This window comes from Ranitomeya imitator, chromosome 2 (genome assembly GCF_032444005.1).
Source record: "Ranitomeya imitator isolate aRanImi1 chromosome 2, aRanImi1.pri, whole genome shotgun sequence".
Lineage (NCBI taxonomy): Eukaryota > Metazoa > Chordata > Amphibia > Anura > Dendrobatidae > Ranitomeya > Ranitomeya imitator.
In genome coordinates, this window is record NC_091283.1 from 449,600,376 (window position 1) to 449,619,986 (window position 19,611).

The following is a 19,611-nucleotide window of genomic DNA, read 5'->3' on the forward strand; positions in this document are numbered from 1 at the left end:
TCAACAATTTTATTTTATTTATTTTTTACTTATTTTCCCTACGTGACTTTTCTCCTTGTTACAGATAACCCATCTTTCGACGTTGTCTTTACAATATGACAAGAAATTGATCGAGGAGCAGAGAGGGGGCAAGAAGAAGATAAAGATCGTCCAGAACCAAGTATGTCTGTTTTATATAACTTCATCTCTTTTATTTGTAAATCCCTTGTATGGGGTAAACCCAAAAATCTGCCATGGGGCTTTAACAGAGTATGAGAAAAGTAATGACTTGCCATGGGGATAGAGGTGTGGAGAGGGGGGAAAACCTAGGTAGCCATGTTTGCAACTATGGGGGTGCATCCTAATCTTAGTGGGTATAGGAGAACCTCAGCATATGACAATGCTGCTGCTGAAAAAAAAAATTATGCAAAGACCAATATTATTGTCATACGTTGACTGTATAGTAGTATATAGCAGTTAAGCAAAACACATTAGAGATTACAGTGGAATTCTAGATGGTGACCACAGTGACACTGTCTTTATCCTTTTGCAAGCACCTGGCAGGAAATGGGATGAGTGATGTCAGACATATTTACTGCAGTTGTAATGCGAGCCAGCAGTGCGCTAGGTTTTCATGGCAAATTTCAGCAGCTGCTCCCCCTAAAAAAGTTGAATATATCAATACTGTTTAAATTATTTTTCACATTTTATACCATTAGAAAATGCTAATCTTTAGAGATTTTTTTTTTTTAAAGTAAATCCTTAACCCCTTCATGCTGCAGCCCATTTTTGTTTTTGCGTTTGTGTTTTTTGCTCCCCTTCTTCCCAGAGCTATAACTTTTTTTTATTTTTCTGTCAATATTGCCAAGTGAGGGCTTGTTTTTTGCGAGACGAGTTGTACTTTTGAACAACACCATTGGGGTTTTGCCATATCATGTACTGGAAAACGTGGAAAAAAAATTCTAAGTGCGGTGAAATTGCAAAAAAGTACAATTCCACAATTGGTTTTTTTTTTTTCCCATGTTCACCAAATGCTAACTAATGCTCCCATTATGATTTTCCAGGTCATTACGAGTTCGTAGATACCAAACATGTCTAGGTTTTTTTTTTATTTAGGTGGGGGAAAAAAAATCAACGTTTGTTAGAAAAAAAAATGGCGTAATTTTCCAAGACTCGTAGCATCTCCATTTTTCGTGATCTGGGTGAGGGTTTATTTTTCTCCTTCGCCTCATTGAGGGACACAGACCGTGGGTGTATGCTGCTGCCAATAGGAGGCTGACACTAAGTGATACAAAGAAAGTGATATCCTCCCCTGCAGTATACACCCTTCTGCTGGCTCTCAGCTAACCAGTTCTTGCTTAGTGTCTGTAGGAGGCAGTCTGGTTCAGACCCCAACGTTTTTATTTTATTTTTTACTTTTCTGTAAATTTTAATTTTTTAATTAACGGAGTGAAAGGGGCGACGGATCCTTTCAAGGTTCCGATCTCCCTCGAACCATCAACAGGCGAGCACGCGGAGTATACCTCCCCGTACCCTCTCCTGCGACGTGGGAAGCCATGCCTGGGCTCACTTCAGGGGCAACGGTTCCTTCGAGTCCCGATCTCCCCACACCAGCAGCAGGCGACCACATGGCGTGTCGCCTCCATGTATCCTCTCCTTGAGCCAGGCCTAATGCCGAACAACCTGTCCTGTCCACCCGGAGACCTGAAGTCTGTGGATGTACAGAGGCCCCTCTATGGCGTCTGAGCAGCCCCCACTGTCCCACCACTGTGAAAGCGGATGGCACAAGGAGGCGGACGGTTCCTCCCCACCTCCCTAACAAAGGGATGATGGATTGAGGTTTATCCCTCTATCCCTGCACCGTCCACGCTGCAATACCCGACCTGCAGTCATCCGCGGTGGCTCCATGCCGGGACGCGCACCGATGGTGAGTGGATCCTGTCAGCGGTGGGCCTCTGCAGCGGGATATTCACATGCTCACAGGCAGTCTCAGGCCCACCTCCCTGAGGTAACGCTCCGGCCGGCTGCAAAAATTTAGCCCCCGGCTTCGGCCGATGTGTAGGCCGCTCCCCAGAAGTGCCCTAAGACGGCTCTGCCCGCTTTTCTGGCGCTTCTCGCCTGGCACGGAAGCGCTCAGTTTTCTCGGCCACTACAACGTCTCTCATTTCTAACGCTGGTATCGCTCCCTCCGGCTGCAGAAATTTAGGCCCGGCTTGGGCCTATTCATGGAAGTCTCAAGGCTCCGCCTACATCATGCATGTGGCTCCGCCTCCTGAATTGGCGCTTCTCGCTCTCTGCGAGATTTTATCACCTCTGCAACTCCCGGTGGCCATCTTGGTCCACCTGGCCAGCTCACACAGGGGCGATGACTTTGCATTAAAGGCATGACCAGTATTCCCTGGTCTTAAAGGCACATGACCAGTATTCCCTGGTCTTAAAGGCACATGACCAGTATTCCCTGGTCTTAAAAGCACATGACCAATATTCCCTAGTCTTAAAGGCACACAACCAGTATTCCCTGGTCTTAAAGGCACACGACCAGTATTCCCTGGTCTAAAAGGCACACGACCAGTATTCCCTGGTCTAAAAGGCACACGACCAATATCCCTTGTCTTAAAGGCACATTACCAATCCGAAGCCGGTCACCCTAAATGAGCTCAGGAGCCCTCTGCCGCTGATCCCAGTTTATCCCATAGTACCTAGTTCCCTCAGTGGACTTCGTCACTGCCGCAACCCATGGTTTCTCTGACCAAGAGATTGAATCCCTCCTTGATCCGTTTGTGGCTCGAAGTGCTCGCAGGACCGATATACATGGTCCCTCTCCTACATGGGAGCCGTCGGCTAGCAGGGGCCACGAGTATTCTAGAAACGTACAGGCATCTAGAAAACAGAAGCTTTCATTTCATGATCTCTCTCCCCAAGGATTTGCTGAGAACAAGACTCTGAATATGGATCGGATATTGCCTTGGACCTGGACTTGCCAGAGCTTCAGTAAAGGATGAACTCGCCTATTTATATCATCAACCAATCTCTGTACATTGACGAGGACTCCGATCCTGCTCTAGACTATGCAGTGTCCCTCATAAAGAGACTAAACTCCCTTATAGAGCATTTGCCATTCAGTCCGGATAAGCGATTCACTGGACAGAAGCCTCTACGTGGGATGCCACACGTGGTCTGAATTTTAAGGGCGACGGGTCCTTTAAAGGGCACCGATTTCCCCACACCATCAACAGACGGGCACACGGAGTGTCGCCTCCATGTATCCTCTTCTGTATCCAGGCCTAACGCCAGACAACCTGTCCTGTCCACCCGGAGACCTGAACTCTGTGGATGTACAGAGGCACCCTTTTTGGCATCCGAGCCCCCCCCCCCATCTCTGCATCACCACTATTTAGCAGAGGATGCAAGAAGGCGGATGATCCCTCTCCACTTCCCTGTTAAGAGTATGGTGGATCGAGGGTTCCTAATTTTTAACTCTGCACTGTCAAAAGAGAGCTGCGATGGCAAGAGACTATGACCTGCTGGACGCAGCCGCGTATTCTGCCACTTGGCTGATTAACCGGGTAGAATCTCCTGTGGTATACCTACCAGTATCCCTGCCTGATGTATCATCAATTAAAAATACCATGGACTGTCAGATAGCAAATCTGGTTCGTTCCGTCTTGCGGCTTCGGGTTCAGCGCTCTACCCTCCCTAGCCGCCGCATGGATTGCTAGAGCAATGGTCTCCTGGCTGGAGACCTTAACTACTTTGATTCACACCAGTAACCTTTTCCCGAAGACAATTCATCTGGCCAATCAAATCTTTTGAGTGGGAGACTAACAAAGGATCGTATGTTTCCTACAGCCCCAACCAGCAGTGGAAGGGTTGTCCATGACAGTCTAGATTTAAGGGATCTTGGTTCCAAAAAGGGGAACAAAAAGTAAGACCGATCCTGGTCCTCAAACTTCTAACAACCTTTGACAAGGTGCTCCTTCTTCGAATGGAGTTCCTCCGCTCAGCCATTACTTCAACAGAATAAGGTGCCGTTTCTGGCATCCATCGATATTCGGGATGCTTACCCTCACATTCCTATTTTTCCCCTCTTTAAAAATTCTTTTGCGTTTGCATTCGTGAACAGCATTTTCAAGTCACGACCTTGTCCTTAGGCCTTGCTACCGCATCCAGAGTATTCGCAAGGCTCATAGCGGCTGTCGTGTTTCTCTTGCACCCTAGAGGCGTGGTCTTCCTGCCCTGTTTGGTCGACTGTCTAGCCGCCCTTCCAGGACTACGTGGAGTAGTCTATATCACTTGCGATACCCTCTCACCTGGGCTGGCAGCTAAACTTAGACAAGTTCTCCTCATTTCCAGCCCAACAGATATCCTTTTTGAGGCTGATCCTGCACGCTTCCAGAAGGATGGTAATTCTCCCTCGAGACAAGGTCATGGCCTTTCAACAGGGAGCTTGCGTACTTGATCACTCATCCGCACATTTCATTTGATTTGCTAGGAGGGTTCTGAGGAAAAATGGTGACGACAATGGAAGCCGTTTCCTTTGCTCCGCTCATTTTCAGCAAGTCAAACAGACTTTCAGACGGTAGTCTCTGAGCTCCTTCTTCATCCAGGGCCTTTCTCCCGGTTCAATGGTTATTAGTAACTACCAATGCCAGTCTTCTTCTCCTGATCATTGCTCTGGAAATCCAAACGGTAGTCCTACAGCAGGTCCACTGCCTTCTGGCGGGTCACCCCATCCGAATTCAATTGGATAATGCCACGGCTGTGCCATACGTCAATCATCTAGCAGGTAACCACGGTCAGGCGCCATGGCCGAGGTACCTCAAATTCTCTGATGGGCCGAGATCTATCATTCGGTGATCTCGGCAGTACATATCACAGGAGTAGAACTCTGGGCGGCAAACATATTCAGCCGTCAGGGTTCCGCCTCAAGTGAGTGGGAACTTCACCCGGAAGTGTTCCATCAGATCTCCCTTCATTGGAGCTCTCCAGTTGTAGATCGGATGGCGTCCAGACTGAACGTCAATGTACTCGAGTTCGTGGTTTGGCCTCGAGATCCAAGAGCTATCGCACTGCATGCTCTGGTTCTTCCGTGGTACCAGTTTCCATAACTCCCCTTCCACTACTTCCGAAAGCCTTTCGGAAGCCGATAAGGCCCCAGTGATCCTCGGAGATCCGCACTGACCACGTCAGTTTTTTGTTTGCGGAGCTAGTTTCTTTCCACCTTATTGCAACAAAACTGCAAGTAGGGACTTTCTCGCAGGGAGTTTTCACACGTAGTTCTTCCCTATCGCATTCCGTTAGATCATTGGTCCTAGGAGTCTTACAGTAGACTGCTATTTGATCCGGACAGACTTTACTATCAGGTAAGGTCGCCCTTTTTTCTCTGCGATATCCTCATCCTGACGAGTCCTCGGAGCTAGCTGCTCTGTTTTTTCAGCCTTTTTTTTACCTCATTACCTTCAAGGCAAGATTGTCTTCAGGCCCTCCCCGTCCCTTGTTACCAAGGTGGTATTGTATTACCACTGTTATGAGGGCATCGTTCTTCCCTCATCTCTTTCGGCACCAGTCCACAAAATGGAATATTCTGGACGAAGTGAGTGCTCTGAGTAGGTACGCCTCAAGGACGGCGTACTTCCCAAGGATGGACACCTTTATCTTGGGCTTCCTGACGGTAAGAGGAAGGCTTCCTGACGTTTACAGGAAGGGTTTAGCCGTTTCATCGGCCATGTTAGCCTGGTGGATTCGTTTCACCATCCAGGAGTCCTTCCGTGTTAGATGTCAGCCTATCTCCCTGTCTATCGTGGGTTCTAGGCACCAGGTGTCCGCAAAGCACGCCTGCAAGCTTGCGGATTCGTCCAGTCTGCATGCATTCTTGAAGCACTATAATTCCCACACTTCCACAGATGTGAGTCTGGGCAGGTGGACTCTGCAGGCCACGGTGGCGCACTTGTAAGTAGCGGTTACACAGAGCCTGATCTGATGTTGTCCCCACCCAGGTACTGCTTTGGGACGTCCCACGGTCTGTGTCCCCCAATGAGGCGAAGGAAAAATAGGGACTTTTGTGTACTCACCGTAAAATCCTTTTCTCCGAGCCATTCATTGGGGGACACAGCTCCCACCCTGTTATTAGCTTATGCTTGTTTTATAATATGACATGCTATACTCTTATATAATATGACATGCTATACGCTCATATGTTATTGATCTCCTACTGCTTTTGCACCAAACTGGTTAGCTGAGAGCCAGCAGGAGGGTGTATACTTCAGGGGAGGAGCTACCTTTCTTTGTATCACTTAGTGTCAGCCTCCTAGTGGCAGCAGCATACACCCACGGTCTGTGTCCCCCAATGAATGGCTCGGAGAAAAGGATTTTACGGTGAGTACTACACAAAAATCCATATTTTTCGCGCCGAGCTGACGTTTTTATTGATACCAAGATATAGATACAATGTTTTGATCACACGTTATTGCGTTTTAATGCAATGTTGCTGCGGCCAAGAAAACCCTTAATTCTTGCATTTTGACTTTTTTCTCGTTACGCCATTTACCGATCGTATTAATTCTTTTTATATATTGATCGGGCTATTCGGATCACAGTGATACCAAATATGTGCATTTTTTTATTTTTTAAATTGTTTTAGTTTCAGTCAAGCGAATTTGGGGTAATTCAAACTTTTATTGTTTTCTTTATTTTTTATATCTTTAAGAACATTTTTTTCTTACTTTACACTGGATTAAGTAGTCTCCATGGGAGACTAGAAGCTGTGATCATCCGATCAATTGTGCTACGCAGAGCAGGGCTGCAGTCCTGCTCTGTGTAGCAGAAATTCTCATTTGCTAGTCGGCGGTCATAGCAATCCGGCAATGACAACCACTGGGCTCTCCTACAGACCCCGGGTTGTCATGCCAACTCTTCGGCCACCCGCGGTCATGTGACACAGACGCTGATGGGTGGGATTAGTGACGCACTTCTGGCACGATCATGTTAAATGCCGTCGTCAGAGATTGACAGCGGAATTTAACAGATCCCGATTCCACCCTCGGCTGTTAGGGGCACATGTCAGCTGTTCAAATCAGCTGATATATGCCGGAAAAGTTGTCGGCTCGGCAAAGGTGGAGACCCGATATTCGCCGTATGGCGCATGTCGTGAAGGGGTTAAACCCTACCCAATATATGACGTACTGGTACGTCATATCTTGTGGGTATTTCCCGTCATGGCAATTATGTGAGCACAAGAGCTGTGCCCGCCCGATCGCCACCTGGAGCTCGTTTAAGTGACAGCTCCAGCTGTGACAGCTAGGGTGAGTGCCCACATCGCTACCTGTTGTTTAGCCCTCTCCCACCTGATCGGCACTCCCTCAATGTAAACACGGGCTGCAAAAAGATTTCCTGTTAGATCCTGCTATGTCTTTGTAACACTGACAGTACATGTATATCGCAATGTATTACACTAGTAATCAGACTAATGAAAGTTAAAATGCCATAGAGAGGGACTAAGTGAAAAAGGAAAAAAAAATCCTGTAAAAATATTTTAAAAAAGGACTAAAATAATCTAAAAAAAATGATGCCAATAAATACACATATTTATGTAAAAACAAAAATGGAAAAGTACACATATTTGGTCTCACTGTATCCGGAATGACCTGATGTATAAAACTGTCAAACTATTTAACCTCTACAATAAACACAGTAAAAAAAGGGAATAAAAACTGTTTTCTCATCATACAGCTAACCTAACCGTGAACTAAAATGCAATCAAAATGTTGAATGTAAATATAAATGGTGTATCTGAAAACGTCATCTTGTCCCACAAAAAAAAGCCCCCATACAGCTTCATCAGCTGAGAAATGAAGAAAAGCTACAGCTCTCAGAATAAATGACCACCAACATAAAGAACCCAAATCATTAAATTGAGAAATATCCAGAGACTCACCTGAACTAATAAGTACCAACAACACAAAATACCACTGGGTGTCTATAGTCTCTAAAATTGAACTTTATTGAAAAAAATGTAAAAGCACGTGGCAATCAAAGAGCGTAAAAGAATGGTGGCCCACATAAGATCAAGCATTATTAATCACATGTCATTAGTGTTGAAAATCATTTGAATAATATACATAAAGGATACCAAACACGAAAGGCTGGTTTAGCCTAATATATGATGCAGGTTTGGTTGCCTATTTATCAAGTGTGTAAAAGACATGTATGTTGTAAAATGGCCAAACAATAAATAACTTACATTATGCTGAAAAATCGGTGTAGTTTGTAAAATTAGGTCACTTATCGTGGGTTCTGCTGTTTTGGCACCTCAGGGGCTCTGCCATGGTGAAATGGCATCCTCAAACCAATCCTGCAAAATCTGCACTCCAATATGGTGCTCCTTCTCTTCTTAGATTTGCTCTTGGCATCAAAACTAGTTTTCAACCACATGTGCAGATTTGGCAAACTCAGGAGAAATTGTGTACCAAATTGTAACTTTAATTTTCTCCTATTAACCTTTTTGAAAATTTTAAACTTGGGGCCAAAGCAACAATTTAGTGGGAAAAAAATGGTAATCTTTAATTTTCAATAATGTTATATACCGTAATTCCATAAATCAACTGAAGCTCACCACACCCCTAGACAAATTCCTCGAGAAGTGTAGCATCCAAAATGAGTTAACTTGTGGGGGTTTCTACTATTTTGGCATGTCAGGGGCTCTTCAAATGTGACATGCCATCCGCAATCTATTCCAACCAAAATGGCACTTAAAAATTCCAATAGCGCTCCATCCTTCCAAGCCCTGTTGTGTGTGCCCAAACAGAGACCACATATGGGGTATCGTTGTACTCTGGAGAAATTGCACAAAAAAATTGTGCCTTCCAATTTCTCTAGCAACTTTTTTTTGTGAAATTTTTTTTTTAATTTGACAACTCAATGTTATACAATTCCATGAACCACTTGTGGGTTTAAGATACTCACCGATGAATTCTCTGAGAGTTGTAGTTTTCAAAATGGAATCATTTTTGCAAGTTTTCTGCTGTTTGGGCTGGAACAGATTGGGGACGCCATGATGCATTTGAGGGCCCCCTGGCATCTCAGAATTTCAATGGTACTCCTTCCTTTCCGAGCCCTGCTATGCACCCAAACAGTAGTTTTCTATCACATATGGGGTATGTATATGTGTACTCAGGGAAAAATTTCACAACAAATTTTGCAGTCCATTTTCTCATTTACCCTTGGGAAACTGAAAAATTTTGAGCTAAAGCAATAGTTTTGTTAAAATACAGTACTTAATTTTTCATTTTCACATCCCAATGTTAAAAAAATTCTGTGAAGTACCTGCGGATTCAAGATTGTCCCCACACACGTAGCTGATTGCGTTGAAGGGTTTAGTTTCCAAAATGGTGTCCGTTGTGGGGGGTTTCTACTCTTTTTGTACCTCTGAGGCGTAGCAAATGCAGCATGGACTAGTCAATCAATTCCATCTAAAATTCTATTCTAAAATTCAAATAGCGCTTCTTACCTTCTGTGCCCTGCGTGTGTCCATCAGTAGTTTTTCCCTATATAAGGGGCATCGTTATGCTCAGGATAACTTGCACATCAAATTATATGATCCATTTTCTTCGGTTACCTGTGTGAAAATGAAAAATTTGGGCTATAGCAACATTTTTGTGGGAAATTTTTCATTTTTTTTTATTGCTACTGAGTTCCTGTGAAGCACTTGAAGGGTAAACAGACTTCCTAAATATGGTTTTGAATACCTTAGGGTGCAGCTTTTTATCCCCTTTCCGACGTTGGGCGTAATAGTATGCCCACGTCGGAATCCCTCCCTTTGATGTGGGCTCTGGTGCTGAGCTCACATCTTTCCCGTCACATGTGCCTCTAACAGCTGCGGGCGGAATCATGATCCACTCGTGGCTGTTAGCCCGTTAAATACCGCTGACCTCTTGCCCTGTGTGTTGTAGAAATATTGGGATTAGCTATTATTTCAATCTATTTGTTTCTCCCGGTATGGTTCTCTACATATGGAAAATGGGGGGCTAAGCCCCCCTTGACCCTATCTTTATACCTGACGTAGATATATTGGTGTATTATATTTGCATTATTTTAATGAAATTCTAAAGGATTTTTGTGTAAATATTCATGCTTCTACTCATGACATCTTAGCAGTGTTGATGTGGCAGCACCAGACATCTGATAGTTGCGAATTTATACCATAGATTGACTCTGGCTTATTGATCGGGCACACATCTGGGGATTAGAATTGGTTTGGTATTGGTATCAAAGTCTGCGCCTCTATAGGGACATTTGTGACATTTCTATAGTTAAGCCCCAGTGGCTTAATACCTTAGGGGATCCCTCTGTATGTTGTATAATTATATTTATCATTGGTGACCCTTGAAAAAGGACCTGTGGGCCATGCAATTCAGTTTGTCACATGTATTTTACCCTTGCGCATCCTGGACAAAGGACCTGAAGGTCATGTGACTACATCTGATGAATGTATATTAGTGCATAGACTAGAGTATGGTATGATGTTCACATATATTCTTATGAAAGATGTATACTTACCTTACCACCATGATAATAACTGTGTATGCACAACCATGCCTGTGGCGTCTGCACTTTATTTATCGCAGTTGTACTGTACCCTCGTGCACCTTGGATAAAGGACCTGCGGGTCATGTGACTGTACCTGAGGTGTGTACATCAGTGCATAGGTTGGACTATAGCTTGATGTTTACGTATGCCTTTTTGCAGGAGGTAAGCTTGCTCTATCTCTATGATAACGGCTGGTATGCAGTATTATGTTTGTGGTGCAGACACTAGATCTATTGCACCATACCACTGTGAATCTTAGATAAAGGACCTATGGGTCAGGTGACTGCATACGATATGTGTGCATTGGTATTAAGATTTGATTACGATATAATGTCTGTCTACTCTCCCATGCAAGCAAGTAGCTTGCTTTATCACCATAACAATGGCTATGTATGTGCAGTCATGCCTGTCGGGCATGGATACTTCTATTGCTATAGTACTTGGACTCCCGGAGGCTTGCAGTCAGCACTCCATGCGGCATCCCCTACAGCTGTGCTGAGTTGCTAATTAGCTATCTACTATATAATTGCCTAAGGGGTACTTCCATCTGTCTGTCTTTGTCTGTCCTCGAAATCCCGCGTCGCTGCTAGGTCGCGGCCGCCAGTCAGTGCCCGGCGCCCGCTCCATACTCCCCTCCAGTCAGCGCTCGCACAGGGTTAATGGCAGTGTTAACGGACCGCGTTATGCCGCGGGTAACGCACTCCTTTAATGCTGCTATTAACCCTGTGTGACCAACTTTTTTACTATTGATGCTGCCTATACAGACCTAGTTTTGTGTCTTGAAATGTCCCGTAATAAGATTCCTCTCAGGTACGCCTTCATAGTGTCCCACACTACATGACCCCCTGCGCTCCCTTCATTAATCCTAAGAAACTCCACTAATTCTGCACCCACCTGTTCCATATCCAAAAGCTGCAACCAGGAGGGGTGAAATTTCCATCCCATCCCCCCTAATTTACCCTGTTCTGCCAATTGTAGTGATACCAATAATGGGCTATGATCCGATAGTACTCTAGGCCTATACTCCACCTCATGTATTAAGTTATTCATTCCTTCATTCCACAAAGCAACGTCAATACGAGACAAAGAGCCGTATGTTATCGAATAGCAAAGGTAGGTATATTTATCAGCGTTCCGTACCCGCCATAGATCTATCCAACCTATTTCCCTTAAGTAATTTCCAAAAGGAGTAGAATTCCCCTCACCTCTCAGCACAGCGTGCCTTCCCTTGTCCCAGTGATCGTTGGCTATGTTGTTTACATCACCACTAGTAGGAGAGGGACCCCGTCCCACCTTGCCGTGATTTCCAGAATCTCCTGTAGCTTTTTCTTGGCGTATGGTGGTGGAATATATATTGACACAATACACATTAGTCTATTAAATATCTTGCATACTAGAAACACATATTGACCATCTTTATCAATGGTAACCGCTATCTCTTCAAATGGGGACACCAGTGTGTTTTAGCATGGACACTCCTCTCGCATGAGTTGATAATGTCGAGTGATACGCATTTCTCACCCATCTCTTTTGCAGCATAGCTACTTTTTCCTCCACCAGGTGGGTTTCCTGTAGGCATATCACTGAGGGCCTCTGTTTCAGTACATATTGGAAAATAGCTGTACGCTTAGTAGCATTTGCAAGGCCCCTAACATTCCAGCTTAAAACTTTAATGTCACCACCCATTGTAACTTATAGAAACGATAAATAAATTAAAAAAAATTATTGATAGATCGTGCGATTCTGAACGCGGCGATACCAAATCTGTGCAGGTTTAATTTTTTTTTTTATTGATGTATTTTGAATGGGGCGAAAGGGGGGTGATTTAAACTTTTATATATTTTTTTTATTTTTTTCACATTTTTTTTTTTAACTTTTTTTTTTTACTTTTGCCATGCTTCAATAGCCTCCATGGGAGGCTAGAAGCTGGCACCACTCGATCGGCTCTGCTACATAGCAGGGATCATCAGATTGCTGCTATGCAGCAGAAATGCAGGTGTGCTATGAGCGCCGACCACAGGGGGTTCGCTCACAGCAGGCCTGCATCAGTAACCATAGAAGTCTCAAGGACCTCTATGGTTACCGTTCTGACGCATCGCTGACCCCCGATCATGTGACAGAAGTCAGCGATGCACTCATTTGCGGCCGCCCGACCGGAAGCGCCGGTTAAATGCCGCTGTCAGCGTTTGACAGCGGCATTTAACTAGTTAATAGCGGCGGGTGAATTGCGATTTCACCCGCCGCTATTGCGGGCACATGTCAGCTGTTCAAAACAGCTGACATGTCCCGGCTTTGATGCGTGCTCACCGCCGGAGCCTGCATCAAAGCGTGGTATCTGACCTCGGACGTACAATCCCATCTGAGGTCAGAAAGAGGTTAAATTTGTCTCTATGTTGCTTTATTTTTTTTTTTTATAAAGAAACAGACACACTTTTTGATATATTATCAAGTATTCCAAATATGATATTTATTCATATGCTTGGCATGAATTGTGGTTTCCTGTGGGTATTTGTAATCACTTTTGTTTTTAAATGGTTTTAAAAAATGCTTTTGTGGTTTTGTGTGTCCCAATAAAATTTGTTAATTTTTGGTGATCCCTGCCTTTCGCATTTTTCTTGTCTTTGGTTATATGCCATCACCAACATGCTTACATGGGGCTCCCACCAGTCAATAAATGAAGTGGCCTCTCGTTTTTAGTCCCAGGCAATTCACAGCACTCTACAATGCTATCTTTTACCAGGCCTTCATAAAATAAGGGGTTGACGAAGTGAGAAAGGAAAAAAAAAAATACAAAGTTACAGTAAAAACTCCCAGAATTTAAAATGCAAAGTAGATGTTGGTCATCTCATTTTGACAAGGATATGATATCGGGTTTCTAATGTTCAATGGAGGTCTACAGAGGTATACATTCATGTACAAGAATGAGAATCATGACAGATCATACAAACCTTGAGCGAGCTTTAGATGACCCTGGGATAGATGGCGAAACATGACTAAGCTATCAGTCAGTTTAGTAGCCACAAAGGTAAATGTCAATACTTAAATTCCTATGTCTGATTACTTGGAGTCATATTGCGCAGCGGAGGGGAGTGGTTGAAAGGAAAAGAATAAGAAACTAGATGGGCATTTCCTGAAGGAAATACATGGTCCTTTAACAGCGCTGCCAGCTTTACAGCAGCACTTTTCACACACAGGATCGGGGGGGCACTTACTTTTCACACACAGGAGTGGGGTGGGGACACTTACTTTTCACACACAGGATCGGGGGGGCACTTACTTTTCACACACTGGGGGGGGGGGCACTTACTTTTCACACACAGGAGTGGGGTGGGGACACTTACCTTTCACACACAGGACAGGGGGGCACTTACTTTTCACACACGGGACCGGGGGGGGCACTTACTTTTCACACACGGGACCGGGGGGGCACTTACTTTTCACACACAGGACAGGGGGGCACTTACTTTTCACATACAGGACGGGGGGCACTTACTTATCACACACAGGACGGGGGGCACTTACTTAACACACACAGGACAGGGGGGCACTTATCACACACAGGACGGGGGGGCACTTATCACACACAGGACGGGGGGGCACTTACTTATCACACACAGGACGGGGCGGCACTTATCACACACAGGACAGGGGGCACTTATCACACACAGGACGGGGCGGCACTTACTTATCACACACAGGACAGGGGGCACTTATCACACACAGGACGGGGCGGCACTTATCACACACAGGACGGGGGGCACTTATCACACACAGGACGGGGGGCACTTATCACACACAGGATGGGGGGGCACTTACTTATCACAGGATGGGGGAACTAACTTATCACACACACAGGACAGAGGGCACTTATCACACACAGGATGGGGGGGCACTTATCACACACAGGACGGGGGCACTTACTTATCACACAGGATGGGGGCACTTGTCACACACAGGACAGGGGGGGCACTTACTTATCACACACAGGACGGGGGGTCACTTATTTATCTTACTTATATACAGACATCCCTCTATATACAGACACCGTACATTTCAATAGCTGCCATCTTTGTAAGGTCAGTGCAGCTGCGCTGTGGCTTCAATTCATGTCAGTTGGGGGTCATGGAAAGGTCGCCATTAATTCCTATGGGATTTTTTTTTTTAAATGCGATTTTTTTTTTTTTTTTTTTTTTCTTTTAAACTACAAATCGGAGCGACTCCAAAAATACATAGCACACCTGTCCCCGAGGGCTTCGTAACGCCGCCTGAGCGGGGTCTCTGCGCCGAGCGGTTCGGGCCGCATTAATTGCAGAAAACGCAGAGAAGAAGAATAATAATAATAATAAAATATAGAAGAATAATAAAATATAAGAAATCAGATTACAATATGTTGCTTGAACCTAGAGGGTTCAAGCACCATAATTACGGTAAACTGGGAAGAAAAAAAATAGAGTATTTGCCTGTTGTAAGGTTATTCGCTCCCATTGAGAGAAATAATTGAAATTCCACCCTTTAGAGCAGACTGACCTTGGCAATTAGGAGGGCTTCTGGCATGCCAGTATTCAGGTCTTTGCATCATTTAGTAGGTTTTTAAGTAGCGGCAATCTGTATTGTCAGGTTGATGCCAGACAGGAAGAGATCTCTCCAAAATACTTTTACCTTGTATAAGGGTCGGGATGTGATTGGCTTTGAAAGCAATGGAAAGAGTTTGTCCCCTATTCATAAAGCAGTTTTTGCCACATTTCTTCTTGAAATATCGCCTATTTTTGCACTCACAAAGTTGATAAAAGATTTTGTTGATTTTACCACTCCTCCTCCAACTTTCTGAAACAACAATGGGCACAATTGAGGCAGGTCATTGCCAAGTGTAAGACAACAAAGTTAACAGAATTTAGGCCACGAAAAGTGGAGTAAGTTATGACAGAAATGTATTCCAGTGACAAACTGGGAAATCATTTCTGGTGGTGGAACTTGGCAATTGAAAGATGCGCTGATTTATTAAGAGGCGCATCTTATTCCAGCGCAAAGTTCATTAAGACTCGTGTACAAAATGTGAAAGCTGTACAGCCATGCACAAATTCCTGGGGTTGGCGTAGAGAATGTATGGAAACAGATAATGAATGTGACTGCGAAACTTTTGAAGGTGGCAGAACAAGAGGTGCCCTCATCTCTTTTCCGCCTTTAAGAAGTGATAATCTCAGAGACCGCTATCATGTATTTCTTAGCTTGGTGTTATCCTTTTGCAGACTCTAGAAGAGAGTTCTTCGCCAAGCAAGAAGATGAGCAGCGCGTCCATGTTCATGAAATCCGTGAAGCAATGTCTCAGTCAGGAGAGCTACAACCTCTTTTCGGCGGCTTTGACGGAGTATAAGAAAAGTGATGACCTGAAGAACCTCATTATGAAATTATGCAGCTTTTTCTGCCAAGAATCCGGGAAGCATATCTTGATGAGAGGTGAGGTCCTCTGCCAACAGGTGGTAAGTTTGCTATATTGCATGGTCCATTTCCAGTATTAGCTTACCCCCTTCCTGAAATTCGCTGTACAAGTGTCAAGAAATTGGATGAACGAGCTGAGCTCCTAGGCAGCGCCCCATGTGTTACGCATCTAGCCTGCATCCGGGATCGAGGAGCCAACCAGTTTTTAACATCTTTGAGGCTGCACCAAGTAAGTGATTAGATTAGAGAGGCTTCTGTAACCTCATTACCTTTTCCCTGTGAGATGCCTTCTAGGATGCTTGTGAGATGCCATTGCAGCTGGGGATCTAATAAAGGCCTTTAGACCTGCCATTTTTAGTACTCAGATCAGTAGGACTTAGGCTGAATTTAGCCAATCGTTGTATTAATCAGTCCCGTCTATTCTGCAAATTGCAGACGTATCTAGCTCAATGTGCATCTCCCTGTGCTTGTTCGCATCGTGGCTAGGTGCAGGAGCTGCCTACTATAACATACACTATTGGATTCTGTAAACTGGAAAAGACTTATGCATGCTGCAAACTACACAAAGGTCCGTATGTAAAAACGCCCATGTGCACTGGTACGTACGCTAACATAGTCAGCATGTAGTCTGTAGCATACGAGGAAAGCAGGCTGGCCGAAAACATGGCCATCTAAACAAGGCCTTTATAGTATTGCAATGTGTTCATACAGGTGATCGAAAGATTGCTTGCTGAAGTCCCCTAGTAGGACTAAAGGTACCTTCACACTGAGCAACTTTAGAACGATAACAATCCGTGACGTTGCAGCATCCTGGATAGCGATATCATTGTGTTTGACACGCAGCAGCGATCAGGATCCTGCTGTGATCGCTGGTCGGAGCTAGAAGGCCAGAACTTTATTTCGTCGCTGGATCACCCGCTGACATCGCTGAATCGGCGTGTGTGGTCCCTTTAAAAACAGGGTGGCACATGTTAAGGAGCTGAAAATCCTAAACCCTTCATCCAATTTTAATATGGATACCCTCAAATGAAAGCTGAGAGTCTGAACTTCAACTGCATCTGAATTGTTTTGTTTAAAATTCATTGTAGTAATGTCTATAACCAAAATTAGAAAAATGTTGTCTTTGTCCAAATATATATGGACCTAACTGTATTCTTATTCACCTGGAACCGGCTATGACCTGCCATTCCACATTACTATTGTTATTCACATCGTGCCAGCTATGACCTACCCCTTCATATTACTAATCTCAATGACTTGGTGCCAGCTATGACCTTCCCCTCCACATTACTAATCTTATTCACTTGGCGCCAGCTATGACCTGCCCCTCCAGATTACTAATCTTATTCACCTGGTGCCAGCTATGACCTGCTCCTCCACATTACTAATTTTATTCACTTGGCACCAGCTGTGACCTGCCCCTCCACATTACTAATCTTATTCACTTGGCACCAGCTATGACCTGCCCCTCCACATTACTAATCTTATTCACTTGGCGCCAGCTATGACCTTCCCCTCCACATTATTAATCTTATTCACATCGTGCCAGCTATGACCTGCCCCTCCACATTACTAATCTTATTCACATTGTGCCAGCTATGACCTGCCCCTACACATTACTAATCTTATTCACTTGGCGCTAGCTATGACCTTCCCCTCCATATTACTAATCTTATTCACTTGGCACCAGCTGTGACCTTCCCCTCCACATTACTAATCTTATTCACATCGTGCCAGCTATGACCTTCCCCTCCACATTACTAATCTTATTCACATCGTGCCAGCTATGACCTGCCCCTACACATTACTAATCTTATTCACTTGGCGCCAGCTATGACCTTCCCCTCCACATTACTAATCTTATTCACATCGTGCCAGCTATGACCTGCCCCTCCACATTACTAATTTTATTCACTTGGCGCCAGCTATGACCTGCCCCTCTACATTACTAATCTTATTCACTTGGCGCCAGCTGTGACCTGCCCCTCCACATTACTAATCTTATCCACTTGGCACCAGCTATGACCTGCCCCTCTACATTACTAATCTTATTCACTTGGCGCCAGCTATGACCTTCCCCTCCACATTACTAATCTTATTCACATCGTGCCAGCTATGACCTTCCCCTCCACATTACTAATCTTATTCACATCGTGCCAGCTATGACGCACCAGCTGTGACCTGCCCCTACACATTACTAATCTTATTCACTTGGCGCTAGCTATGACCTTCCCCTCCATACTACTAATCTTATTCACTTGGCGCCAGCTATGACCTTCCCCTCCACAATACTAATTTTATTCACATCGTGCCAGCTATGACCTGCCCCTCCACATTACTAATCTTATTCTCTTGGCGCCACCTATGACCTGCCCCTCCACATTACTAATCTTATTCATATCGTGCCAGCTATGACCTTCCCCTCCACATTACTAATCTTATTTACTTGGCGCTAGGTATGACCTTCCCCTCCACATTACTAATCTTATTCATATCGTGCCAGCTATGACCTTCCCCTCCACATTACTAATCTTATTCACTTGGCGCCAGCTATGACCTTCCCCTCCACATTACTAATTTTATTTACATCGTGCCAGCTATGACCTTCCCCTCCACATTACTAATCTTATTTACTTGGCGCTAGGTATGACCTTCCCCTCCACATTACTAATCTTATTCATATCGTGCCAGCTATGACCTTCCCCTCCACATTACTAATCTTATTCACTTGGCGCCAGCTATGACCTTCCCCTCCACATTACTAATTTTATTTACATCGTGCCAGCTATGTCCTGCCCATCCACATTAATATTCAGCGCCAGTTATGACCAGCCCTTACAAACTACTGTTGCTATTCACATGCGATGCTGCTTCACTTATTTCTCCCATTCACCTGGAACCCAACTCTGTTCTGCCTCTTCTATAATTAACACCTGTTATTTTTTTTTTTTTTTATTCTTTAGGTTTTTACCAGTTTATTAGACCCCACCATAAGAAAGAGTTTGATTCGGCGTGCAAGGAGTTAACAGGAATTGGGTGTGGATACAAACCAGAGCACAGTATACCGCGGGACGAGCGTGAAAAGGGTCAGATTTCGTTTTTGTTTTTTTTATTTTTCTAAATATTATAGCATTATATCTCCTTCAGTGTTGTGAATTTCCTTGTTTATGGTGCCTGCAGCACAAGCTACATCTGACTGCAAAGTGACCTTCTCCGAGAGCTCATCTGAACACCTGAACCATGGAGGGGGGCACTTAAGCTCTGAAGCACTGAAAGGTATGCATGTGAGGTCACAGCTTGGAGCAATAGTCATCTTATGTACTGGAATTTGTTAAGAGGGTTTTACAATACTACTGATCCTCAGGGGAGCTGTTGAGGTGCAGCAACTCTTCTTATTTAGTTTTTAGGGATGGGGTATCCAGTGGTCCCACAAGTAAATGTAGCAGATCCTAGTGATATGTGAACATTTAGTATGGTGGGGTTCTCTGACAATAAGCAGATCTCAGTCTGTTTATTCTGCTGTAGTTCCCAGTGATTAGCTGTATCCTGTGGGGAATGTTTGTTCAGTTTTTCTGCAGCTCCACCACAGGAGAAATAAAGCATTGCACTGTG

The 19,611-nt window shown here is 44.5% G+C and overlaps 1 protein-coding gene across 6 annotated transcripts in view; it reads left to right on the forward strand.

The window, feature by feature from the left end:
* Positions 1-19,611, forward strand: part of RTEL1 (regulator of telomere elongation helicase 1) — a 201,596-nt gene that overhangs the window by 143,499 nt on the left and 38,486 nt on the right. For all 6 annotated transcript variants that reach the window (XM_069751061.1, XM_069751063.1, XM_069751062.1 and 3 more), the window contains 4 exons: positions 65-160; positions 15,810-16,017; positions 18,963-19,085; positions 19,180-19,275. In XM_069751061.1, the coding sequence (XP_069607162.1) occupies positions 65-160; positions 15,810-16,017; positions 18,963-19,085; positions 19,180-19,275 (523 nt within the window). The remainder of the gene's footprint in view (positions 1-64; positions 161-15,809; positions 16,018-18,962; positions 19,086-19,179; positions 19,276-19,611) is intronic.